This window comes from Micromys minutus, assembly GCF_963924665.1.
Source record: "Micromys minutus genome assembly, chromosome: 24".
Taxonomy (NCBI): domain Eukaryota; kingdom Metazoa; phylum Chordata; class Mammalia; order Rodentia; family Muridae; genus Micromys; species Micromys minutus.
In genome coordinates, this window is record NC_137959.1 from 44,870,351 (window position 1) to 44,897,389 (window position 27,039).

Sequence of the window (27,039 nt, forward strand, 5' to 3'; positions counted from 1 at the left end):
TTAGGGAAAAAAAATAAAAGAAAAAATTCTATGACTATGATTTTAAGAAAAGTGTAGATTATGCAAGGAAACAAATCATGTGCTGGGGAAATGGCTAAGTCTAGCAAAGTGTTGTAGAAGCATGAAGACCTGAGTTCAGATCTCCAGCACCTATATAAAAAGCCAGAAGTAACAGTATGCATTTATAATTCCAACATCGGAGACTGTGAAACCGATACCACAGGTCTGTTGGCCAGCAGGTCTTGACAGATTGGTAAGCTCCAGGTTCAGTAAGAGACCCTGTCTTGAAAAATAAAGCTAATGGCTGATGAGATGATATCTCGGTGCACACAAGTATCTGCTGTCAAAGACAAACCCCAACTGTCCTAGAACCTGTGTGGTAGGAGAGAACTTAAGCCAACAAACTGTTCTTTCCCATTCACATAATTGAGAAGAAATGTGTGTGGGTACCTCACCCAATCAATCAAAGACTTTAACATGCTTGAGAAGGAATGTGTGTGGGCCCTGTCTTCAATCATTCGATTGGCCAAAAACAAACTGGAAAGGAATAGACTAAGACATTTAACTTACAGTCTTTCTGCCCTACACATACTTGTGCACACACAAATTAATAATAATAAACTAATCTTAAAAATGTTGCACTAACAGCTAAGGTAGTGTTAGAGGGGAGTGCTTTCAGGCACTGACTGGTTTAAATGGGGGTAGTAGCAGAACACTGGAGAAGCCACTAAAGTTTTCAGTGTTCTGCCACCCTTGCCTGTACCAGTGAGCCCCAAAAATAGTTGGTTTGGGTAGGAAACCATCCATAGTCATGCTTAATTCTTCTGTTAAGGCAAAAGAAATAAACAGAAAGCCCAAAGGACGAAACTCACGCTCCAGTACAGCTGGAACAACACAGCCCAGCCTGTCTGCCATTGCTATCATTAGATTCTGTGTGCTGCCCTGAGATAAGTTGATGCCCAGCCAAGAATGGGGAGAGTAAATCAGGCTCCATTCCATCTTTCTAGCATCCTAGCATTCTGCTCTTGGGTATAGCCTCCTGCATCTCCTGTCTGTCAAGAGTAGTCTACATTTTATATTCACACCTCCAGAACACTGCTGGAAAGTAAACAAACAAACAAACAAACAAACAAACAAAACAAACCAAGAACAAAAAAGCAAACCACAGGACCAAAGAGCCTTACCATAGCCCTGCTGCCCCTCTGGTGGCAGTCACACAGCCACATCTTAAAGTGGGCTTCAGTCCCAGGGCACCGCCCTCAGATTCATGTAAGGTGTGAGTTTGTCCTAGAGCAACAACGGGGCTCCACAAGGTTACTGTGGTATTGCAAAGAGTTACTAGGTATTATGGTATACATGGTACATATAGTTTGCAAAGTAAGGGATGTACTACCCTTGAGGGGCCTGATTAAGCAGAGGCAGGCACACACCCTTAGAGCCTCCTCCTGCTCACTAGTCTGCACGAGCTAAGTTCTCAGTCTAGAATACCCTCTGAGAATCCCAGAAGAGGCTGCTTGTGCATTTTCTTCTCAGAGAGGTTTCTGCTGAAACAGAGATTACCATCTGTCACAGGAGAATGAGAATGACCCTGAACTGGACAAGAGGTATTATTATTTCTTGCTGAGGGGCCTTGGATAACAGAGCAGCTATCTAGCTTTGTGGACAGAGCATGGCTATCAGAGCAGGAAATGTGTTGGTTCCTATGGCGGCTATTTAAGTGTACAGTATATGGATGTTCCTAGAATGTCTGGCACTTTCTTCTCCACATGCCAGCCTGGGTCATTAATGGGTCTGTGGCAAGATATATAACAGAAGTTCTTTTCCCAAATATTTCACTTAAGAGTATGATTCATTTGGGAGAAAAAAAATTAAAAAATAGGTTGCTTTTGACACGCACCTGAACGTGCGTGAGGAGGCAATGTATAACAAGAGGCAGTCAGTGTCCTGGCACTGGCAGGCCCTTTTCATACCAACATGTGCCACCTGGGATCCTCTGTAGTCCCTGAAGAATAGACACCTAATCTTGGACTGCTTTTTCTAGGTTCCACACTGAGTGACCAGATCAGCTAGGAAAGATCCATGACTGCTGAGCACTGCCAGCAGCATCACACAGCAATTTCAGTGACTGTCAATCTCCAGGAAAGGCCTAGTTTAAGCAAGCAATCAAACAAAAAGCAAGTCAGGGCTACCTTGCTGGAAAACACACACATACACACACACCTCTTAAATAGAATTCATGTACACCCTTCACAGTTAGTACATAGCCCAGGTCAGCACAACTCTGTCGTCTCCAGAGTTAACAATGGCCCCAACGGACCTGGAACATTAGGAATGAAAGTGTCTAGCGGCTGTTATAGTCCAGTCTCCACAGCTTTCATCATGGTCTCTAGAGCTTAGCCTGTCTCTCCAGACCCTGACTAGACACCTTCTTGCCCTTTTACCCATTCCTGTCAGGCCATGTGCCAAATAAATGAAAGATACCACTTCTTTCCTGACAACTTTTGTGACCCACACTCAAGAATTAATTCTGAGAAAAGCTTGTTCATCTTTATCAGTCTAGCCTAACTGCAGAGGTCTAATTTTTGTTTACCCACATACACCTTAAACCTACTCAGTGCTGCATGAAACTCAAGCCTAACATTGATCCTAGTCTCTTACAGACATTTTGAGGGTGACTCCTGGGATTCCTACTTACATCACTTGTGTGGGCATACACTTCTGAGTAAAACAGACAGCCAGGCAGCACACAGCTAGCTTGCTCTCTCGAATTCTCTCTCTTCCCTCCTTCCCCTCTCCCTCTCAGGGAGTTGGAGCACTCTAGAGAACACTTTAACGGAAAAAAGCTACAGTCAGACAAGATGGAGAGGATCTAAACTGAAGCCTCAGAAGACAGTGATGGAAACTTGGGGAAGGAAGGGGAGAGATTTGGGTAGTTATGTGCAAAGTGCTCCACACTATTTTGAGCAGAGTTGAGCAGTCTTAGTCTGGGAGATGCTGCCAGTACTGAGGCTCAAAGCACCAAGGTGAAGAGTAGGCTAAGACAGGAAGACAAATGTATCTGACTGAGTAAGTGTGCCTCCAAGACTCAAAGGGCACTGCTCTGACTTAAATGCCCACAGACTGAGCTGTATGTGTTGCTTCTGAAGCCAGCTTAGTTAGTGAAGAATCCTTTAAAGAAGGCTAGGAAAGGACAATTAGCCTTTCCCTTAGTCATGCTCCATACTATCTTTTGTTGCGTGGAAACATCTACAAATGTACCTGAAAAAATTTTGCATCTATTCAGTGTGAAAACTGCCCCCAAAGTGGGTTTTTGCTACACAGATATTCAAGGCTCCCAGAGGCACAGCATCCAAATATGTCCATGTACAGAAACCAATCACAATTGAGCATTATCTCTCTGGCTCAGCAGTGTTTACAGGTAGAACACCTGATAATAATTACAGGGAGAGTATTATCAACATGCAGAAAGAATCAAAAAAGAATCAAAATCACTGACAGCAAACCAGAGCTGGGACCCTCTCACAGACACAGGCTAGCGTAGCTGTCAAGACAATCAGGAGGAGTGACTAAGAATTATAGCAAGGTGAATTGAGGACTAGAAAAGCAACTTATAAAAACATGAACTGAATTCTGAGTGTGTGTTTAACTGGCTCAGACACTGCCGTAGCGCAGTGAAGAAATCCAGTCCCAGGACAAGTCATGGACTTGGTAATAGTCATGCTAAACACTTATTTTAAGGCAAAGCCTCATTCTGATCTGTCCAATCTAACTTGTTCTTGGAATCTTTCTTTTAGGCCAGGAAGTATGTACCCCAGAATCTGATGTCAACAGCACACTGACTAACAAGGGCAGTTTAGAGATACACAGTATTTTCCCATTATTCTTATTTTTCTGTTTTTGGTTAGACACATGGTTTCTCTGTGTAGCCCAGTCCTGGAACTTGCTCTGCAGATCAGGCTGACCTCCAAGTCTGCCTCCCCAGAGCTAGGATCAAAGGCATGCACCCACAACTGCCAAGTCTATTACTGTTTTGAATTAACAAATTTTGAAAGCAAATGTCTAAGCAGCATTTACAGACAGTATAACTGAGACATAGTTAACTATCTCACTGTAAACATGACAAGGCATCTTAAGAGTTCTGAGGACACAGAAGGGCGAATTCTATATACAAGTCTGCTGGGAGTTTGACTTTGACAAACTTAATTAAGCAGGGCCTTTTCTGTGAATGAATGGCTCCTTGCATGCCCAATCACAAGAGAACTGAACACTCCTGGTAGCAAAGGCCTCACAAAGCCAGCCAAGGTCAGATGAATGATCTGGCTCTGTAAGCACATGGTGTGAACACTGTCTTTAGCCCATATCCTGACCTTAATGATCCAGGAGAGGAAAGGGGAAGTCAGAGCAAGCCAAGGGTTACCTTTTTCCCAGTTTGTTTCTCCACCATGTCGTTGCTGAGAGAAAAGTCTTCTTGCTGTGGTGTTTTAGAACACCCACTCTTGGGCATCGTTCTCCTCCCCTTACTTGATCTTCATTTATGCTGCTATTGCTTCATCATCAACTGTCTGTTTCAAAAGAAAAGATACAGAAGGTTAAAAGCCATTGTACCCCAAAACATCGAACCTGCCCACCTTCATAGCACACCACACACTGACCTGAGGGAGCTGAACCACAGAGGGCTACATCAAGAGGCTGCGCCCAGAAGCACCACTGGTTATACTGCATACTGGGCAGCAAAGTAAATAAGTACCTCATGACAGGAGAAAGGAATGACCTGTGAGGACCCTGAAAGTCTATCCTGGGGAACTCCAACTAGTACCTGATTCTTGGACCCCTTTAACATAAACATAGCATACATATGGCATAACATAACATAGACTCCTGTAAATCACAACGGGATGGGTCTGCGTGGGCCTAGAACTTCGCTCTTCTTCTGCATACTGTCATCCCTACAAGCAAGGCCTAGTGAATACACAGAGCAGTGAATGTCCTGGCTCTTAATTCCAATAGATAATCTCTTTTGCCAGCTTAGCTTCCAACATCCATTCAAACATCAACTTCAAAACTCTTGCTCTTCACAGCCCTATGTAGAAAGCGGGAGAGAAATAATCTACTTTAAATAAAGCACCGGGTACACTGGTTAAGTCTATAGATTTCACTAATAAAATATATGAGTGGTAGACACGGGCATACGGTAACTATGAAGGAATCCCTAGAGGATGTACAGACAGCTTCAAGTCCTACTCCATGCCCACAAACTCAGATCCTTCATCTGGGTTCAAGGTTCTGGCCTCTCTCTCTCTTCCTGAAAATACCTTAAGACACATGCTGCATTAATCACGTACTTTATTTTCTGTAACTTGGCAGCCTAAAAGGCGTGCTGGACAGAGACTAAAATTTAGAAACAGCCAAGAGCTTAGGCAAGCCAACTACCATCTCATCAAACCCCTATGCACAAGCCAACAGATCCCTGCCTTAACTGCCCAGGATAAATAGACACCAGGCAGCTAGAGTTCATCCTGAGAAGGGCCCTGATGGTTCTGTTCTGCCTTCTAACTGTCCAAAGTAAAGAACACTTTTCCCTCTCAATTATCATTCTGGTTTTATCTGTGTAAGCACACTCAGAGCATGCTCTCTACCACAACCTTCTCACATGTGTCCCATGCTCTGCCCTACCACAGTTTTAGTTAAAGAACAGGGAAAAGAACATTCGCTCAATAGCTTTCACAGTCACACACACACACACACACACACACACACAGAGAGAGAGAGAGAGAGAGAGAGAGAGAGAGAGAGAGACTGAGGCTGGACAATAGTTAAGTTCAAGGCCTGCTTGGTACTTGAATAAGTTCATGGTCAGTCTAGACATCTTAATGACTTTATGTCAAAATTAAAAATTTAAAAAGTAATGTTTTAAATGTTTAGCTAGCATATATGAAAGTCCAAGTGTTACAAAAACAACAGTAACACAACACAAAATAAAAACCTTTTTTTTTTTTTCCAGCCAGTCAAGCCACAAGCACTGTTTTGGATGATCTTCCCTTATATAGTCAACAAATTTTCTGATTGACACATCTGGGCCTGCAGACAGCAGCCTCACCCTAGCTCTTCCTGTCTTGTTGAAGTCATGTTTGATCTATCCCTGTAGGAAGGACTGCGTCTAATCCTCAAGAGTCTGGGGGTTGGAAAGATGGCTCAGGGGAGTAAGAGTGCTTGCTTTGCAAGGGTGAGGACCTGAGTGAGACTCTCCAGCAGCCATGTAAAGTCAGGCTAAACATGCCTGTAGCCCAGCACTGAAGGGAGGGGGTGGGGCTGTGAAATAGGGCCATCCTGAGAGGTCTCTGGCTGCAAAGCCTAGCCAAAAACTTTGAGCTTTCAGTTCAGTGAGAAACCCTGTGTAAAGGAAATCCAACAGTGCTAGGGGAAAACACCCCTGTCCTGCTCTAGCCTCTCTCTACTACATGCACACCAGCTCACCCTGTCCCCACAAACCCTTCTGGACAATCTCATGATCTTATCTTACTTTTCTGTAATAAATGATAAAAACTCCCAAGTAGTTTCTCAATGTTTAACTGGCCTAAGAGCATTATTTGAAGGAGTCAGGCAGGCACTGTGGCACTTGCCCAGAATAGCACCATATGGACAACGAGGCAGGAGGAGAATCTCTTATCTGGGGCCAGTATTAGGTACATGGCAATAAGCCTGGGCTAAAGAGACTGTCCTAGTTTGTTTTTTTGTTGCTGTAATAAACATTCTAATCAAAAGCAGCCTGCGGAGAAAAGGAGCTCTGTAGTGAGAATTTTGGTTTCCCTAAAAACCAGGTTATATTACACGTTTTTAATTCTAGGTGTAGGGCTGCTTCAGATTGTGTGCACTGCATTAATGATAACTGTCTTATGCCCTAGGAGGGGAGTGATTTTTGCCAGCTACAGGTAGTTTATGTTTTGAATCCTGGGGACTCTGGATAGGGTATAAATCTGAGAACCCCAAGAGGGCCAGTGGCTGTTCCCTCTGCTGCTGCTTTCCCTATTGCTGATTTGCTGGTTGGAGATATCCTGATTATGTAGATTGGACTTGCCAAGGAACTCTATGCCCCTAATTAATCATCAGGAAATGGTCTAAAGAAGTAGGTCTATGGCCCCTTTCCCCTCCAACCTTCTTTCTCTCTTACTTAGTGTTAAGGGGTTGGAAGGATGGTAGATAATTGAACCCAATAATGTAGCTCAAAAACTAGGCCAACAGCTTATTCAATCTCATACTTCATAGTCCATCCTCAAGGGCTGCTAAGCAGTAACTCTAAAGAGCAGAAACCACAAAGGAACACTTGTTGGCTTCTTCCATGACTTGCTCAACTTGCTTTCTTATATGTAGAACAAGACTGTCTGCCCAGGGGTGGCACTGCCCAGTGGACCAAGACTTTTCACATTAAGCTTTCAAGAAAATGTCCCCACAGACATGCCCACAAGCCAATATGATAGGGGCAATCCAATTCCTCAATTGAGGGTTCCTCTTGCAGGGGACTAGTTTGGGTCAAGTTGCACAAAAACGGTGTCTCAAGCAACAACAACAACAAAACAATTTTATTTTGAAGTAACAAACATGGCTGTCCAGATCATCCTTGCTTGCACTGTCCACCAGCAGGACCAGGCTGCTCCTATCCATGTCCCCAGCAAAGGCCAGGCATGGTGCACTGGCTGGTTTTGTCTGCCAACTTGACACAAGCTGGAGTCCTCACAAGCTGGAGTCCTCACAAGCTGGAGTCCTCACAAGCTGGAGCCTCAGCTGAGGAAATGCCTCCATGAGATCCAGCTGTAAGGCATTTTCTCAACTAGTGATCAAGGGGGGAGGGCCCAGCCCATTGTGGGTGGTGCCATCTGGGTTATAAGAAAGCAGACTGAGCAAGCCAGGGGAAGCAAGCCAGTAAGGAACATCCCTCCATGGCCTCTGCATCAGCTCCTGCTTCCTGACCTGCTTGAGTTCCAGTCCTGACTTCCTTTGGTGATGAACAGCAATGTGGAAGTGTAAGCTGATTAACCCTTTCCTCCCCAGCTTGCTTCTTGGTCATGTTTTGTGCAGGAACAGAAACCCTGACTAAGACACTTGACATCTCTATTCTCACATGAAGCTGTGGTTTCTCCACTCTGCATTTTCTACTATAAAAATGAGGTGTCTTGGCCAGGCATGGTGGCCTTTAATCCTAGCACTCAGGAGGCAGAGGCAAGCAAATCTCTGAGATCAAGGCTAGTCAGATTTACAAAGTGAGTCTAGGACAGCAGGCAGATCACTGTGAGACTGAGTCAGTTTGGGTTAAATGGTGAGACTCAATATTTTGGCTGGTTTTTGTTTTTTAAAAACAGGGTCTCACCAAGTAGCCAGGCTAGCCTGGAATTCACTATGCTGAAAAATTCATGGAGTTCTGCCTGCCCCTGCCTTCTAAGTGATGGGATGAAAGGTATGCATCGTCAGGCCCAGCACTCACTCTAGGTGCTAAAGAACAAACATGAGCTTAGCAAAGTTACAGAAGCACTCTTCTAGAGAAGGGCTCCACAGCAAGAGCATCAGAGAAGAGAATACCGCCTGTTTTGACTCTGACAAGATATAGCACAGGGCATTCTTTCATTCTGGTCTGTGAAAGACAAAGACACCTTCTATCATTAGCCTCCTATTACTCCATGGTTACTCTCCCCTGAAACAGTGACAGAAATCACAAAACTGTAGGCACCTTTCTCACAGAAAGGGAAAGAAGAGCCCTCCCCACCACCCATTGGTGGTCTGTGACAAAGTGAACAGGCACAGGCCATCTTTTTAAGATTTTAGCCACAGGTCAGATCCAGCCTACTTCCTATGTCTGCATGAAAACTAAGAATGGGTTTTATATATTAATGCATGATGGGGAAGGATCAAAAAGTTATTATTTTGTGACATTGGGCTGGAGAGATAGCTACGTGTTTAAGAGCACTGTTGCTCTTGTAGAGAAACTAGGTTCAATTCTTAGTACCTATGTGGTGTCTCACAACCATCTTAGCTCAAGTTGCAAAGAACCCAAAACCCTCTTTTGACTTCTGCAGGTGCTAGGCACAAATGAGATACACACATACATGTGGGCAAAACATCACACACATTAAAAAATATTAAAAGCCTAAAATTTTATTTTAAAAACTGTGACATTTAAAAACTATTTGTAATTAAGATTTGAGGGCCTTTTCATTTTATTGAATTTGGCTAACATCAACATTTGCTTTCTTACAGGAAAAGCTACAGGTGGATCTCTAGCATGCACTGAGCAGGGCTATATTGCAAGGCCATGGCCTCTATCAGGCTGCCCTCACTGCAACAGCCACCAAGACCACTGTGCAGCCTCTCTGGCCCTTTATGATTCTGTTACAACCTCAGGGTCTGTGAGATCAACATTTCACCACACTGTTAAGATGCTATGTGTGCTGTGCAACCCATGGTACTGATATTGTAGTAGGAGGTAGCGCTGAGCTGGAGATACACGGCTATCACACTCACTCGCTCTCCCTGCTTGCTTTTCTGTTGCCGTGGTGTGCACCATGACTAAAGGTGACTTAGGAGAGAAACAGAAAAGCAAATACCAAATGAAGTCAGGACCAGAAACCATAGATAGATCAGAGGCTCTCAGCCTTCCTGGTGAGACCCTGTAAAGCAGTTCCTCATGCTGTGGTGACCCCCAGCCATAAAATTATTTGTATTGCTACTTCATAAGTATTTTTGGAGATAAGAAGTTTGCCAAAGGGGTGGAGACCTACAGGTTGAGAGTCACTCCCGAGGAGGACCACTGTTCTGAATTACCCATAGCTTTTTCTGATACAGTCTAGGATATCCCGCCTAAAGACAGAACTGCCCATATCTTGGGGGGCCTTTCTTGCATCAATTAGCAGTAAGAAAATGTCCGACAGACACGCCTACAGGCAAATCTGATCAGAGTCCTTAGCCTTAAATATTTTTTGAGAAATGGAGACAAGCAGGAAGCACCTCTGTTAGACATCACAGTGTACTAGCTATCAGGAAAGGCTCTGTAATTGTGAGCTGACAGTACAACTGGGTTCTTTGTCATGGAACCCAAGTTTTACTTAAAATTAATAAGAAGCGGACAACTAGCAGTCACAGTCATTCCTCAGTGACTTGAGGCCTAATTCCTAGGTCCTTGCAGATACCAGATCCTTGGTATCTACACAGAGCCTTGTCACACTCTTCCTGTCATCGTTGGATAACTCTGGTACTTACCAACACAGACACAGTATGCCACTGTATTGTTCTGCGAGGAGAGAAGGGGCTTATACATATTTTTATACCTTTTTTTTCTCTGCTGAACCCACACATGTGGAACCACAGTGACAAAGAGTCAACAGTATTTTGCCAAAAGTGAGTTATAGGAGACAATTATTTCAATGAAAACTGATTGTAGCTGTTGCCAATTATAAACTCTGAGCTTTAAACAGAAGTAAACTTTAAGTCAGGAAAACTTGGTCTACGCTTTACAAACCCTGACGGCTTCTCCTAACTTAAAGGCATTGTGCTGAGATCAAGTGTGGTATCAAAGAGGCTATTTTTAATACTGTAGAACAAGAAATCTGCACAATTCAGTAGACCAAAATTTACAAGATAACAGATCTCATGATGCTAAAATTCACACCCTGGGCAGGAGCAAACTGAAATGGTTGAGCTTCATACCAGCCACTGCCAAGAAAGACATGGTAGTCATGTGAGCCCCTCTCCTGCTGTTTGTCAGTAATGACTCAGGGTTTCTTCATATACCTCTAGCTTCATCAATAGCAGGCCCTCCCCACACCAGCCAGCCAGTCAGGGACTGCAAACAAAGAAAGCAATGCCTGCCACTTTACCACTATAACATTATTACTGATGTTTTGTTAAGTAAGTAGTTTTTAATAAAGATCCTTTAATATTCAAGTGTAATAGTTTAATAGATTTCCCCCATATAAACTAAGCTCCTCTGGAGTCTCTCTAGCTGTGAGTAGGTAGTGAATACCAAGAAGACTGTAACCAAGTCTGGTTATCATGAATACCACCCCAGATCCTAAAAGAACTGTAAAAAAGAAAGTGGCTTCATTTGGGAAGAAAGCATGCATATAGTTTTTTTTTTTTTAAGCCTCCAAGTATAGTGGTGCACACCTACAGTACTAGCCTTCAGGCAGAGGCAGGAAGAGGAACAGCTTGAATTGGAGGAAGCTTTCAAGTTACAGAAGTGACTATTTTTAAAGTTAAGGAGTTAGAAGGTTGGAATGGTTAGCGACAGTATGAACTGGGCAGAACTAACCAAAGCGAGGAAGACAGAACAGAGAAAGAGCCATGGTCAAGCTAGTACTCACTTAGGACTAAGAGAGACTTTGGGGAGCTAGGGAAAGATGGCTCTAACCCCCTGTAGCAACAGCAAGTTAAATACCCACATACAAGTGGGACCTGACTTCTACCTCATATCTCATACACAATCTATGCCCAACAGAGCAATAGAAACATCAAAAACTACTATCTAAGAAATACTAAGTGAAATATGAAAATTCTGACTCAAAAGACTGTTCTACTAAAGAGCCCTCTTTGAAAAATATAAAATATTATTTTCTATACATATAACTGACCAAAAAAAGCTATTACCTGGAATATAAAGTCCCTGCAAATCAGTAAAATAACAAAATCACATATAAACACGGCCAACTAACTTCTGCAAGAGGTAAGGGTGTAGATGGAATCTCTCAATTTCACTAACAAGAAAATACAAATGGAAACTAAAACAATATATTGAATATCAGTAAAGATACAGTAGAGAAAAATTATCTATTCAGAATTACAAATCAATAAAATAAATCTGTCACTAATTTACTCCTACTAAGCATATCCTACAAGCCAGTGGTTTAACTAAAAATACATTACAAGAAAATGTTAGTAACTGAGCCAGCCGGACATAGTGACGCACACCTTTCATCCCAGGACTTGGGAGGCAGAAGCTGGGAGCCGGTTCTATAGCACCAGAGCTACACAGTGAAGCCCTGTCTTGAAACAAAACAACAACAAAGGTGCAAACTGGTGTCGTGCTACTACAAAGTTATCAGAGAACACTAAACAGCAGGAAAACAAATGAAATATGAATTAATCTTGAAATGAAGTTGAGAAAGAAGTCCACTGAGATAATTTCTGAACTGAGCCCAGTGTTTAATGGAGACTGTGACTGGGAATGACAACTGGGGCAGTGGTCTGGGACTGGATTATAAAGATCTCTAAAGGTGGGGCTGGAGAGATGGCTCAGCAGTGAAGAGCACTGACTGCTCTCCCAGAGGTCCTGAGTTCAATTCCCAGCAACCACATGGTGGCTCACAACCATCTGTAATGGGATCCAATTTCTCTTCTGGTGTGTATGGAGACAACTACAGTGTACTTAAATAAATAAATATTAAAAAAAAAAAAAGATCTCTAAAGGCAAAGATCATACACATGTTTGGACTGGAAAAGGAGGTTTCCACTTTATAGAACTGTTTCATTTAATAAACAAACACGATTTAAAAGCTAATTATACTTCACTGTAAACATGTATGAAACTTTCAAAAATACCAACTAAAAGCTGAGTAAGTAATGCTGAAAGGTGACACACATCGAGTAAACTCCAGAGAATAGATGGAGCTGAGGACAACGACCTTGCAACCAGACCTGTTTTCCCTCAAGTGATTGTAGCTTGAAGTTATCTTGTGTTCCTACTGGAAACCATAGTCACAGGAGACAGTATGAGCCCAATTCAAGGCTGCATGGCATCCAGAGTGAGTCAAACCTATACAAAGTATGTAGCAAGCCTCTGTAACTGTGGAACAAAACAAAGTTTTCACCCTTGCTAAGACAGAAAGACCGCTCTGAGAAGAGCTGGGGAGCACTGGGGTATAAAAAGAGCAGAAAGAATGCAGAAAAGACTTTAGAGACAGAAACCCAGGCATGTGTGTTAAAGGTGTGATGCAGACTGGAAATCGTAACCTCAGGAAAGCAGTGAGTCAGCAGACAGCCTCCACAGCAGAGCAATAGCATGGTGAGCACCTGGACATGGGGAAGGTGACACAGACCCAAGGCAAAAAGGGACAGACCCTAAGGAGACACCACTTCCCAGCCATCCATTAACTCCCTGTCTATAAACAAGGAAATCAGAGTTGTGCGCAGGGGAAACTCTTGACAGAACACTGTTACTGAGCACTATGGACTTCTGAGGACAGACCATGGAGTGATGTCTGAAATACCAAGGTAAGAAGCAAGTTCAGAAAGATGGATACAGTCCAAAGTCTACTCAGAGATGTGGAGGGCAGCTTACAGTAACAGGAAATCTGACATAAAAGGGAAGCTCAGTATAGCCCATCCCTGTAATCATTTGGCTACAGGACAAAAGCCACACAACAGTAAAACCCATACAGAAAAAGCACCTGATAAAAGTCAGTTTTCATGAAGAAACCCTCAGCAAAATCGCCATAAGAGTATCCTAGATACTCTGTGAAGCATTTTCAAGGACAACTACACACAAGCTAATGGTGAGAATGAACTGGTTTCTTTCTGCAGCTGGTGAGGCAGCAAAGATGTCATCACCACCTTTATCTCCCTGTCTCGTCTCCATCACCACTGCCAATAAGTAATATTATTCTAATAGTACGCATGAAGAACAGATTTAAAAAAAAAATTACTACTATTTACAGACAACGCAACCGCCCATGTAGGGGGAAAAAAATCACAAAGAATCCATCAAAAACTCCTGGAAATAACAGTTCAGCAGAACAGTAAATGACCAAAACAGAAAATTCTAGTTTCTACGTACCTATCAGTATCAGGCAAGCAGAAACAAAGGCTCCAACCAAAATGAAAACACAAGACTCAAGTACAGAAAGACTTTGTCTGGTTGGTTTTCTGGGGCAAGGTTTTGTAATATACCTTAGACTAGCCTCAATCTTTCTGCCTCAGTTTCCCCAAGTACTAGGATTTTGTAGATTGTCCAGAAGCTGTTTGTATTTTAATGTTAATTCCACTTCCCCAAGGAGGTCTGCCCAGTGGGGTACTCTGAACTTTCCCATTTTAATTAGTAAAATAAAGGAAAGCCAGTGACTGGGTGGGGTGAGTGAGGTGGAGAGAAGAGAGGTCTCAGAGGTCAGGGTACAGAGGGTGGAGGTCACAGCAACGTGGAGGTTCCCAAGAACCAGTTAGACCAGCTAGACCAGTCAGGTGGGATTGATTGGTGTTAAATAGCTATAAACATTAAGGATTTTATAGGTCTAGTATCTCATATAGAAGGGCAGTTTGTATCTTTGTCTATTTGATGTAATCTTGTTGTGTAGAGGGTTTCTAGATTGAAAGCTGAATAAATAAACCTGTGTGAAAAGCTATCGGGCTGTAGAGTTCTGCTTGTGTTGAGTTTTGGGGTAAAGAACACCTGGACCGAGGTAGAAGGCAGGCAGAGGAAGACTGCCAAGGGAAGGGAGTTGCACAGACGGGGTTGGGCCGTGAGGAGTGAGACCTCAGGGCCCATAAAGAGATAAATCTTTTTATTTTTTAATATTTACTGAATCAGGATTCTTTTTAATGTAAGAGAAGAAAGTCTTTTTCTCCTAGGAAAACTAGAAGTATGGAAAATTCTTAATTAGATATGACACCCAAAGCAGAACCTAAAGAGAAAAAAAATTAATATGCTAGCTTAAAATTTCAACCTACTGCTCTATGAAATACTTGGTGTAAAAGGTAAAAAGAAGTGTGAACAAGGAAGCCCATGCATAGAGCCAGGGTCAGATAGCAGACTTGCAAGCACAGTGAAAAACAAAAAGTAAAAGAAATCTAACTGAGAATGGGGGAAGGACACTGATGCTGGATAGTTTCACTTCAACTTGACACCAGTTAGAGAATCTAAACTGAGAAAATGCCTCTATAAAAACGATGCAAGGTGAGATGAAGGAAGGAGATCACTCGTTCAGGCGATGCTGGGCTACAGACTGTGGTAGTCTGGATAAGAATGGCCCCCACAAGCTCACATATTTAAATGCTTGATTCAGGGAATGTTTGAAAAGATTAGAAAGATTAGGAGGTATGACCTTGCTGGAGGAACTGCATCTCTGGGATTCGGAGGATCAAAATCCCATGACAGACTCTCACTCAGCTTTCCAAACCAGAATATAGCTCTCTCTGACTTCTCTAGCACCATCGCTGCCCGCTGCCAAACTAATGGTTTCAGTTACTCTGAAACTGAAGCAAGTCACCAGTTTAATACTTGGAAGAGCTGCCTTGGCCATGTTATCTCATCACAACAACAGAATAGTGACTAAGACATATACTCTACCAGAACAACAAGTTAAATACATAAGCAGGGGGTTGAGGGGCGGCTCTACAGTTTAAAATCACTTGCTACTTTTACAGAGGACCCAGGTTAGAATTCAAGCAACTGGGGCTGGAGGGATGGGTCAGTGGTTAAGAGCACCAACTGCTCTTCCAGAGGTCTTGAGTTCAAATCCCAGGAACCACGTGGTGGCTCACAATCATCTGTAATGGGATCTGATGCCTCTTCTGGTGTGTCTGAAGACAGCTACAGTGTACTTATATATAATAAATAAATCTGAAAAAAAATGTTTAGATCTGTCTGTCTATAAAAGAGATAAAGAGGATCAGAACCATATCCTCACCTTCTATGCACCTTCCAGCTGTCTCTCATCCAGAAATAGGATAGGACCTGGCCTCTGGTGTCTAAATTACTAATGCAGCTGGATTACTGGCCTCAACTTCACTCAGGCTCCAAGACAGAAGGCGAAGTTGAAGATGTGTATCTTGAGGTGATTTACTTCCATACAGAAGCCTTGCCTTTCCTTTCTATGCTGATCTAGTCTCCACAGTCACTTCTAGCATGCTCAAAAATGAACCGCCATGGCTCAGTAACAGCAAACAGGGACTCACTACAACACATTAGGTTTTAGATTCCTAAACAAGGCGGTGCGTTCTGTGGGTTGCCACATATACCAGAGTGCTGTAATGAAGTCAGGCAGACAGGGCTGACGGAGAGTTCTGTGTCTCCAGTGAGTGAGTGTTCCCATACTTTAAAGACAGTTTGGTTTTGGAAAAACGTTAACAATACTAGAATGGGATCGAATAACCGACCCAAGAATGTGACTTTTGCAAAATCGGGTTTATTTAAATTTCTGTATTTTCACTAGACATCATTTTATATCATCTGGTTTGATTACAGAAAGAGCTGTAATTTCAAATGCATTAACCATATCTTGCTTGTACAACATTTTGTGCTTACTAATCGTTTTTATCCAGATGATGTGAGTAGAACTATTTCAAGAGAGAAATGAGACTCCCACAGGAAAACTGGCATACCCACATTCAGCAACCAGAACCAACACACCAGAGACAACGCCATGATAGCCACTGCTCCTGTTCCTGGAAGGTACTTCACTTCACACTGCACAGTTCAGTGCCAACCTGTGCGTTAGCTCTAATGGATTGTTATGTTCCTATGTTTTCTGAATCCTGAACTGTTAGAGTGCTCAGGAGTTAAGAGCACTAAACAACTCCGAGGCAAACAAATTACAAAGTTCTAAAGTCCAAGGTGCCAAAACCAAATGGCATTTATAAGTATAAAAGCACCGATTTTTACAACTATTTCAGAAATCTAGAGGGCACCAGAATGAACAGAGTGAGGATGCTCCCCACACCCCTTTTCATTTTAGAACAAAGTAACAAAAATGAATATGTGTGGGTTCAAACATAGACGGATGTAAGATAGACTCCCCGATTTGTCATATCCTGCTAAACAAGGTCTCCCATTGAATCTGGAGCTGAGCTAGAGGCCAGCAAGGCCCAGCTATCCTCTGTACCCACACTGCTGCAGTGACAGCAAGCCTCGGCTTTCTACATGGTTTCCAGGTCCAAACAAATTCGCATGTCTGTACAGCAAGTGCTCTTAACTCGTGAACACTCTAACTCCTCTAATGTTTCTTTAAAATGAGTCCAGGACTCAGAAAACATAAGGAACATAAGAATCCATTAGAGCTAAGGAACAGCTGAGGCTCAACATACATCTCATCTACGACTGTTACTCCTTTCCTAGGCCAGGTTTCCTACTGTGATTCTTCCTGTCATTCAAAGGCTACATATGATATGGGCCCTCATGCTTTTACAACTTAGCTATGGGTGATACCCACAATTCTGCTTTGTAATAACGGTGATGAGATATGTAATGTCCAAAAAGTACCCATTCTCTTATTAACTAACAACTGTTTCTTCACAACTTTTGTGACTACAAATGAGTGGTATGGTGAATATTTGTGTACTTATTGGTGTGTGTGTGTGTGTGTGTGTGTGTGTTTGGGGGTGGGGGATACATATATGTGTGGAGATTAGAATTCACCTTTCCGAGTATTCTTCTGTTGCTCTCAACCTTACTTTTGAGATGACATATGTCACTGAACCTGGAACTTACTCAGCTACAGTGCCCAGTCAATAAGCCTGCTTTGACCCACCACCATGCCTGCCCCCCCCCCCCCATTCTGGACCAGAACAGTATCTTTTGCTATAAATTTATGAAGAGATTAGGAAGCTTGTAATCCCAGTACTCAAGAGGCCAAGATAAGAGCATCACAGCTGTTCTGAAAACAGCCTGGGCTACAGAGTTCTAAGCCAACCTCAAAAACACCAATGAAACTTGAGGACAGGGGGTGTTAGGATAATCACCAGGAAAGGGAACTCTGCAAATAGCATTCACTTCAGTGGAATGGGTGTGACCAAGGAAATAATAGTGAACAACTTTAAATAAGAGTTACAAATTAAAAAAAAAAAAAAAGTACTGACAAAATATATTCATAAGTTTTATGCGAAAATGCTTTTAAAATCTGTACATTTATCCCTGTTTTTTAAAATAAAGTTGTTTAATTAAAAAAAGTTACACATTTGGGGGCTGGAGAGATGGCTCAGTGGTTAAGAGCACTGACTGCTCTTCCAGAGGTCCTGAGTTCAAATCCCAGCAACCACATGGTGGTTCACAACCATCTGTAATGGGGTCTGATGGCCTCTTCTGGTGTGTACTACAATGTACTCACATGCATTAAATACACTCAGGAGGGAGAGGCAGCTGTGTGCCTGTGAGTTTAAGACCGGCTTGGTCTGCATAGCGAGTTTAAGAACAGCCGGGGTGAGGGGTGGGGAGAGATAGAGCTAGCAAGCTCAAGGAGGGTGGCTGACTTAAAGAAAAAGAAGATTTCCACAGGTGCTAAGCCTTCAGGAAGGATCCAAAGTGTTTTCCCAATTTTCAGGAAATCTACAACCAACAAAGTTTTCAAAAGTCATATTGTCCTAAAGTATGAGCCAACTGGGGATTACTAGATGACAGTCAAATGACACATGGAAAGAACAATTTACTGTTAAACCCAACTTCATATACATTATAATTTTATTACTCTACATAAAGATGAAGGTAGTTATAATATATAAATGACACCAAATTTGTTTAATATATTTAACCAAAGAATTGTAATTCATAGTCAAGCATCTTGAAGAAAATGTTTACATGAAATATCGCTTCCAAAATTTGAGGTTTCCATGGTAAAGGGCTCAAATCCAGTTTTTCACCGATGGCTGGATGGCACCAACTAACAAATGATACTGATTCTGCTGCAAGTGTGGGAAGTAGAGGAGTGGAAACAGTCTCAGGGTTTTACTTCTCACCACAGTAAATACACAGTAAGGCATCTTGGCTAGGTGAAGTAATCAGGCAATCAAATCAAAAGAAAGCAGATGCTTTAAGAAACATAGCAAATGACAGATCCTCACAGGTCAGAGAGAAGTGTGTCCTGTGAACAGATGCCACAAGCAGCACTCAGGCCTTCCAGAAGGACTGTGTGGGCTGCCAGGCTTGTCGTTATAGCAACAGTTCTAAGCATATGTGCAGTGACACCAGCTGATTTCTAAAAGCTGCAAATAGAAGATAATGGCATTAAAATAAAAAAGATTTCCAGAGTAAAGTAAAGATCACCACCTATCCTATTCCCTCTTCTCTCCAGCCCACACTATTCTCTAGACTTCACTGTGCGGCAGAACGGCAGCATGAAGACAAAGCAGTCTGCAGCACTTCATATGCAGATCAGCTGCACAAGGTACACCTACAAATCCTAACAGTAGATCCACAATCCTATACTGGCATGTTACGGGCAAGAGTCATGGGCCTGGAGGGCTTTCTGGGCCCACCCTCAAAAAGTTTGCTCTTCACTGGCCTCCCATGTACAGTCCTACCCTTCAGAGCCTTTCCAGCTCTCAGCAGCAGGGTTTCTGCTCAAGACAGCTCCTCACAGGTAAGTCTACAAAGGAATAAACAACAGAAAAGAAAAGGCGTGGGAGTCTGCCCAAGCAAAGGGTCCAGCAGAAGCCAGCAGAAGACTATGGGTTTCTGAGAAAGTAGAAAAATTCAGTGATGGTTTGGAATTGAAAATTTGTTCTATCATTTCTGCTTTGTGGGAAGGGGTTGGAAAAATGTAACGCCTCCTGAAAATATGGAGGCATGTGAAAGGGTGCAGAAGTGACTGCAGGCAGACGGAAGCTGCTCCTGTAACAACTTGCTCACGGTAATACTTACCTAGCCTACTCTCTCTCTCTCTCTCTCTCCTTTCAGCCCACAATACTAAGAAAAATGTTTTTATTTCACTTATACCACATCTTTGAGGCTTCACCCAAAAAGCAGGCAGATAAATTGCTAAGCACAAGCTGACACTAAAAACAATGGATGGTCTTTACACCTTCATTTGGCAGACATGGATACACATGTGTCATGGCCCCCATGTGTAGCGGTGAGAAGACAGTTTGAGCCAATCAGTTGTCTACTTGCATTGTGTGGATCTTAGAACTCAAGTTGTGAGGTGTGGCAGCAAAGGCTTGTACTTGCAGAGCTCTCTCACTCAGCCTTTGTCTTTAAGACAAAAATTAAACTCAGTATTTTGTGTTGTGAAGTATATTCATTGGTCTGAACAGATGCATTTATTCATTATAACAAAAACTAAATGCTAGTCCATAGAGCATACAAATTCGTGTTAAAGGACTGAGAAGACATAGAATTTGCTGGCTAGTTTTGTCAACTAACGCAAGCAAGAGTCCCCTGGGAAGATAGGATCAACAGGGAATTGTCTAGATTAATTTTTAGTCATTTTGGGATTTAAAATCAACATATTAAAAAAAAACAATAAAATGTGTCTCTGTGTCTGTTGTGTATGTGCACATATGTGTGGATACCCAAGAAAGCCAAAACAAGGTGGCCTAGAGCTGTAGTTACTGTCAGAGATGAGGGTGCGGGGAACTGCTAAGAGGAGTGCATGCGCTAACCTGAGTCAATGGCAGGCATGCAGCAGATGTAGGTAATATGGCCAGTTCTCTGATGGACTGTAATAATGTACCAAATAAACCTTTTCCCCCTTAAATTGCTTTTATCACAACAAAAGAAACAAAACTAAAATGAGAATAACCAAAATTTTATTTACTCGTTGTAATAGCTGTTCCTGGTTGTCAACTTGACTACATCTGAAATGAACTACAATCCAGCACTGGAGGGCACACTTATGATCCAGATCTTGAGGCTGGAAGACACAGGCTTTTGATCTGGATCTTAAAGTACAGTAGCCATGAAGAGCTCAGGCCAAGGCAAGGTAGTATGTCCCTTTAATCTCAGGAAACAGAGGCAATCAGAACTCTGAATTCAAGGCCAGTGTGGTACAGAGCAAGTTCCAAGTGTGCACACTTTAGTCTGGGTCACAGCTCTGCTAGAACCTCCACATGGACAGTGGAAGAAGGAAGGCTTATCTGCCTGCTTGGGAACACTTAGCACTGCTGGAACCTACTGGATCCCTGGATTCCCACTCAGAGCTGGGTTAGTTGAACTGGAGACGAAGTCATTCTGATAATTTCTTTTAATATATAGAGACATTCTATAAATTCTGACTCTAGAGAGCCCCGATCAATGCACTCATAGCATCTTGCTGCTGTGAATCATCTCCAAATGGTAAGTGAGAAGAAAAGACAAACTGGGCTCCTACCAAATGTCTCAAAGGTTTATAATTATGTGCAAATCATATCTATGAGTCCCTTAAAAAAATACAGTTCTAAAGATCCAGCTATGTACGTTGAACATCTGGCAAATTGTCCCAGAAGGGAGAAAATAATCTCAAATAAGTAATATATTTCACAGATTGTGTGCATATATATGCATGCCAAAGAGTACAAGAGAATAAAACACAGATTATGGTTAATTGGAGAGAAAAGGTAAATACAAAAGTGTCTCTCAACTTGGTCTAATTAACTGTCTGCATCGGAATTTCACTCTAGTCAGAAAATATGGAGCAGAAGAAGTTTCTGATCAGTATGTGCATAAGAAGCACTCCTAACCATGAGCTCCCTTCACAGACAAAGGTCAAAGTGCATTCTGAAGGATCCAGTTTCTGGTTGAGAAAAAAACCTGCGGTGAAATGTCTCCATTGTCTTTTCTGCATTTGTTCTGGCTTGCCCTATGCTTTGCTAACAATATAGGATTCACTTCCCTTCAACTAACTGTGGTAAACTAACAAGACAGAGGGGATATGGGCACTCTGGAAACTGTAAGCTGTTTAAGGTGTTGAGCATCTCCAAAGCTGCAACATAGAGTCCCAGGAGAGCCTGTAGACATACGTTTTAGCTCCACTAGCCCTTCACAGGGGGCATTCAATGGCTAAAATGGTGAGCCAGAAATTAATGTGCCTGTCCTTCATCTACAAACTTGGTGTGAGAGAAAAGACACACTGGGGGGAGGGAGGAGACGAGATCACTGTGTTCCAAACCTTTAGGAGGGTTTTAAGTATGTGCCTATGGAAAGGAAGCAGAATACCCTAAATGCACAGCGCACACTGGAACAATAATTAATGACAGCTTTATTTTGTATATTATTTTATTCAGAGCCTCTAAGTAGCCTCAGCTGAACAGACGGCATTATTTCCTTGTTACAAATGAAAAGCCTGGAGACAGACAACACACACCCTCACCTCCAGACAACAGCACCCACTGGAGGTGAGTCTAAACCAAAGGATTTGATCTAGAGGTTGAAAACATTCTATCTTCCAGGAAAAATCCTGCCCTTCCCTTCTCCAAAGGCTGCCTCAGCATCTTGAACAGTTCCTGGTAACTGTATTGTCTCAGAGATCAGATAGGGCTGAAGACTAGGTCAATCGTAGCATACCTGGGACTATTTTATTTTCATTTTTAGGAACACCAAACACTTCTTGGATTTTATTAGAAAGCTCATGTGAAGCTCTTGCCTTCCTGCCCCTGCTCTCTCCCTATTCCCTTCCCCCTTTCTCCATGTGCTCATGGCCAGCCTCTTCTCTACACATACTTGTGTGTCTCCCTCCCTCCCCCACCCACCCTCTTAACTCCTCTCCCCATGCCCTTAATAAATTCTACTCGAAGGGAATCCCAGCACTCAGGAGACAGTGAGATCTTTGTGAGTTTGAGACTAGCCTGGCCTAAAGAGTAAGTTCCTGGACAGTCAGAGCTACACAGAGAAATTGTGTCTCAGGCAGGGGCAGGAAGTGGGAAATAAATGAGAAGAAAAAGACCTTGATTAGTTTCAGGTGAACCTTGGCCACACAAGAAGACCTTGTCTCTAAATAAACACGAATGTATGAGAAAAGGAACACAAAGACACACTTCTGTTTGAGTGTATGCTATACAATTCCTGAGTTAGACCTGGCCCCTGTCCTACCTAATGCAGTGCCTTCAGACCAAAGGAGCCAAAAGTCTCACCCAAGCACTACTCTGAGTGATCCTTCCATCCCTCCAGCCTGGACAAGCAGGTGGAAGCAGCTCTACTGGCAAAGTCACTCACTGACTTGGACTTCCCAATTTCCAGAAACACTCGAAAAATGTCTATTCTTTCTAAATTCTCTAGCTCCTGGTAGCTTGCTACAACACCACAAAACAAACAAACAAACCAAGCTAAAGATAAAGGTAAAAGGTTAGCAGCTGGAGTGAGTGTGAAGCACTGTGTGGAGGTAGATGAGGACAGGGAAGTCAAGTGTGCAATGTGCTGGCAGTGGGGGAAGTATTTCCAGTCAGAAATACCTCGAAGGATGAAAAGAAACCCCTAGAATGTCACACAAACTTCCTTTCATGGGAGATAAAACATTGCTATGCTTTTATGCACATAATGAGAATCAAAGAACCTCAGTAGAAAAGATTAGAGCCTCAGCCGTGGGATATACATTAAAGTACTTCCAGAAAAGGATGGAGTGAGACAACCTCTACCACAAACTTCTAAACAGACGTGGAAACAACACAACTAGCCCACCAGCATATATGAGATAATCTCACCAGTTATCACAGGTTTCAAGACCCGGGAAACACTTTATCACTAACACCTGACCTCGCACTAACTCGATACGAAAGGAGAGGGAGGAACTGAGTGCAGAATGAGAGAGAAATAGAGTTGGTGGTCTTGTCTTGTATCTTATCTGACTTTGCCCGATCTTGGAAAATTTACAGTAATAAAGATGTGAGGTGAGAACAAGAGAGACTAAGAATTGATATGTAATTAATGGTGAGGAAAAAGCATTCTTTGCTCTTAAAAAAAAAAAAAAAAAAAAAAAAAAAATCCCAAGTGTGGGTACGGATCTTTAATCCTAGCGCCCTGGAGACTGGGACAGGCATGGTTATGCAGTGAGACTTTCTCAAAAACAACAATAATTAAAACAAATGTTTTACCTTTGAGTATAATGTATTTTGGTTCTAGGCCTTTCTTTAAAACTCCTTCCTATTTGTAGACCTTTCCCTCATCCATGTTATCAAACACCATTTTTAGGTCATGTCATTTTTTTTCCTTTTCAAGGTGTACGTGCGACTGCATGTGTGCATACATTTTGAGATGAAAGGTTGACAGTGAGTGTCTTCCTTGACCCGTTCTCTATTTATTGAGGTAGAATCTCTCTCTGTACTTGGAGTTTTCCAATCTGACTGACTAGCTGGCAACCCTGCACTGGGGAACTCTTGTCACTACTTGCTGAGTGATAGGGTTATATAGGGTGAAACAGGCCCATCTACTGGTAATCAATTCACTAATTCAAACACTCACAGTTAGCACTCCACCAGCCCAGCTTGATACCTAGTTTCTGAAAATGGACAAATGATACTACAGGCAAGATACATCATCAGTAAAGAAGATAAACAGTTGAACCTGCATTCATCCAGATGGGTTCAAACAAATGACTGGCATCATCTGCTAACAGGAAAATGAAAATTATTATTGCCATTATCACTCTACAGCCTAAGTTGGCCTCAAACGGACAGGAATCCTCTTGTCTCCATCTCTCAAGTACACCAGAATGCTAAATGAAAATTAAAACTATAAGCCAGGCTCATACCAGTCACCCCTGCAATGAAGAGGCTAAAGCAGAAAGATCACAGGGTAGAAGTCAGTCTATTCTATGGGTGGAGTCAAATCCAGCGAATGGATAAAATTAGGGAGAGTGGTAACCCAGAATGGTATATAGGATGCTGAAAGTCAACTGACCAGTAACCTCTCAAATCAAATGTGACCACCCACTTCACACTCTGCTTTTAAAGGCCAAAACAAACCCTTCCTTAGGGTGATTGTTAGGTGTTTGTCCCCCCAACACATCTAAACTGATACAAGCATGGCATGCTAGACACTTTGTCAAGACACTGGGCCACAGGCAGCTCAGCACACCCAAACCCTTTACTGCCCAGAGCATCAAGGCCAAAATCATGGAAGCTAAATAAATATCTAGATCAAAAAAAAAAAAAAAAAAAAAAAAAAAAACCCTTCCCAAGGAAATGGCCAGCAGGTTGACCATGGTGAGCACTTCCTTTCCTGAAGCTTCTGGGGTGTTTGTTTAAATATGGGGGACAAGGACAGGCTCATTTAAAAGATAAAAGAGGTTCTTAAATATTCATAACTGCTAGCACTGCCCTCCAAGTTGCTCAACAAACACACCAAGCCCTCCCTCCTTCCAAGTCTCTGCACACACAGTGTTCTCTTCCCCAAACCCTCCAGGTTATTTCACACAGTGCTCTCTTCCCCAAGCCCAAGACCCACACCACTTCCCCCACCCTTATATGCTTCTCAAGTGCAATGTGACTGACAAAAATCAAAGTAATGTCTCAGCTGCTCCATTTCTCAGCAACAAAGCTTTTCACCCACTTGGTACTGATCTACCAAGTTAACCAGTTAGGAATTGACAGGGTGCCTAGGTGTGTGCTGACAGTCTTCAGTACAGCAGTTTCCTGAACATGCCTTCTGGACACCGGTACACATCACCATGGTACTGCATTAACAAAGCACAGGCCTCTTTCTGTGCTTCTTCCCAGGAATAGAGTGGTGGAAGTGGACATTACCTACTTGTTCAATGACATGGTTTCTGTTTTAGATCTTGTTTCTCACTGTTTTTTATTTATGGCACAGTGGGGAGGTGCATTAAGCAGTACTGAAGTTTGAGGAAGAGTGTAGGAGAAACCTTAAATGCTTATTTACATCTTACTTTATATATTAGCACTAATATAAAAGTGTAACATAAGCAGAAGTCTTTCTGTCTTCTGCAGAAACTAAACCAAGGTTAGAGCCAGAGCCTGGTCTAACATTACAGCCAGACACAAAGAGGACAATAGGAAGGGCCTAGTCACACACTTACAGGTTTGGGTTTTGTTTTATTTTGTTCTGAGTTATACTGTGAGCAGCTCAGGCTGGTCTTACATTCTCAGCCTTCTTCCTGCAACGTCCTGAGTGCTGACATTAGAGATATTGACCACCAAACCTAGTAATCCAATTTTTTTTAAATGGCCAACAGTTAACAGAAACTATTGGGATATACCACCCAATAGGACGGAGATATCCAAATGCAAACAGTGTCTCTGTGTTTGCCAACAAAAAGAGCGGCCACTATCTTGGCTAAGAGGAGAGAGCAGCAGATTACTGCGACAAAGTCCGCACAACCCAGGTTCTATCCCCAAATAACAAAACTGAGCATGGAGCTGAAAAACTTATTCACAACTGTTCCAAGATAAACATCTTTAAAAATCAAACCTTATATTCAGTAAGCGTTACATTCAGTAGGAAGGCTGTGCTGAAAACAATCTCCTGGCCCAGAATCTAACGAGCCTTCCTTTTTTCCTTACCTTAAATTTCAAAGAAAAGAAAACTGAAAAACTGCCTCTGTGAATATGACACTGATCTGATACATCTACCATGGACTAAGCACTGCCTTAATCCGGTTCTGGTTTGGTGGGGCCAGAGGACGAGCACAATTCCACAGCACACAAATGCCCGTGCTGCCTGCCTGGAGGGCATGTGGACTCTGCAGGAGCTTTGAAGAGTGGCAAACCTACTGTCAGAACACTGGGGTGAGAGGAGAAGGGAGAAGGCACCTGCCCGCCCGCCCCCCCCCATGTGTGTGTGTGTGTGTGTGTGTGTGTGTGTGTGTGTTCTCAGAAAGATCTGTTGACACAATTGTCAAGAAACAATATTGAAGTAGCGTGTATCATCACAAAAAACACCATAATACAAACAAACCACCCCTTCCCAAATGGAGGTGGCCATGCAAAAAAAATTGCTACAGAACCTGCATGCCTTCAGATGATCTGGACCTCCCATCTATGAGCATGAAGGTCCAATGAATAAATTTAGCTGCTCACTTATGCCTCAACTGACCCATAGTATTCCAGGCATTGTGGCACACACCTTTAATGTCAATGCTTGGGAGGCAGAAGCAGGCAGATCTTTGAGTTCTAGGCCAGCCTAGTCTACAAAGTGAATTTCAAGACAGCCAAGGCTACACAAAAAAAAAAAAAATATATATATATATATATATATATATATATATATGCACACACTGTTCCTATATGAATGACAATCTAGGTAGGTAAGGACTTAGTAAGAAATGTTCACATTATCACTTGGGTGTCCTTTTAACACCTCTTGACTGCCTAAATGTTATCTCTTGGCTTGAACTACCATCAACAAGGCACTGAAACCAACCCAGA

At 42.5% G+C, this 27,039-nt stretch overlaps 1 protein-coding gene across 4 annotated transcripts in view; it reads right to left on the minus strand.

Moving 5' to 3' along the window:
• The window catches only part of ANKRD11 (ankyrin repeat domain containing 11), a 150,076-nt gene that overhangs the window by 28,157 nt on the left and 94,880 nt on the right, over positions 1 to 27,039 (minus strand). For all 4 annotated transcript variants that reach the window (XM_080936808.1, XM_080936809.1, XM_080936807.1 and 1 more), the window contains one exon: positions 4,418 to 4,562. In XM_080936808.1, the coding sequence (XP_080792934.1) occupies positions 4,418 to 4,504 (87 nt within the window). In that variant the 5' untranslated portion in view covers positions 4,505 to 4,562. The remainder of the gene's footprint in view (positions 1 to 4,417; positions 4,563 to 27,039) is intronic.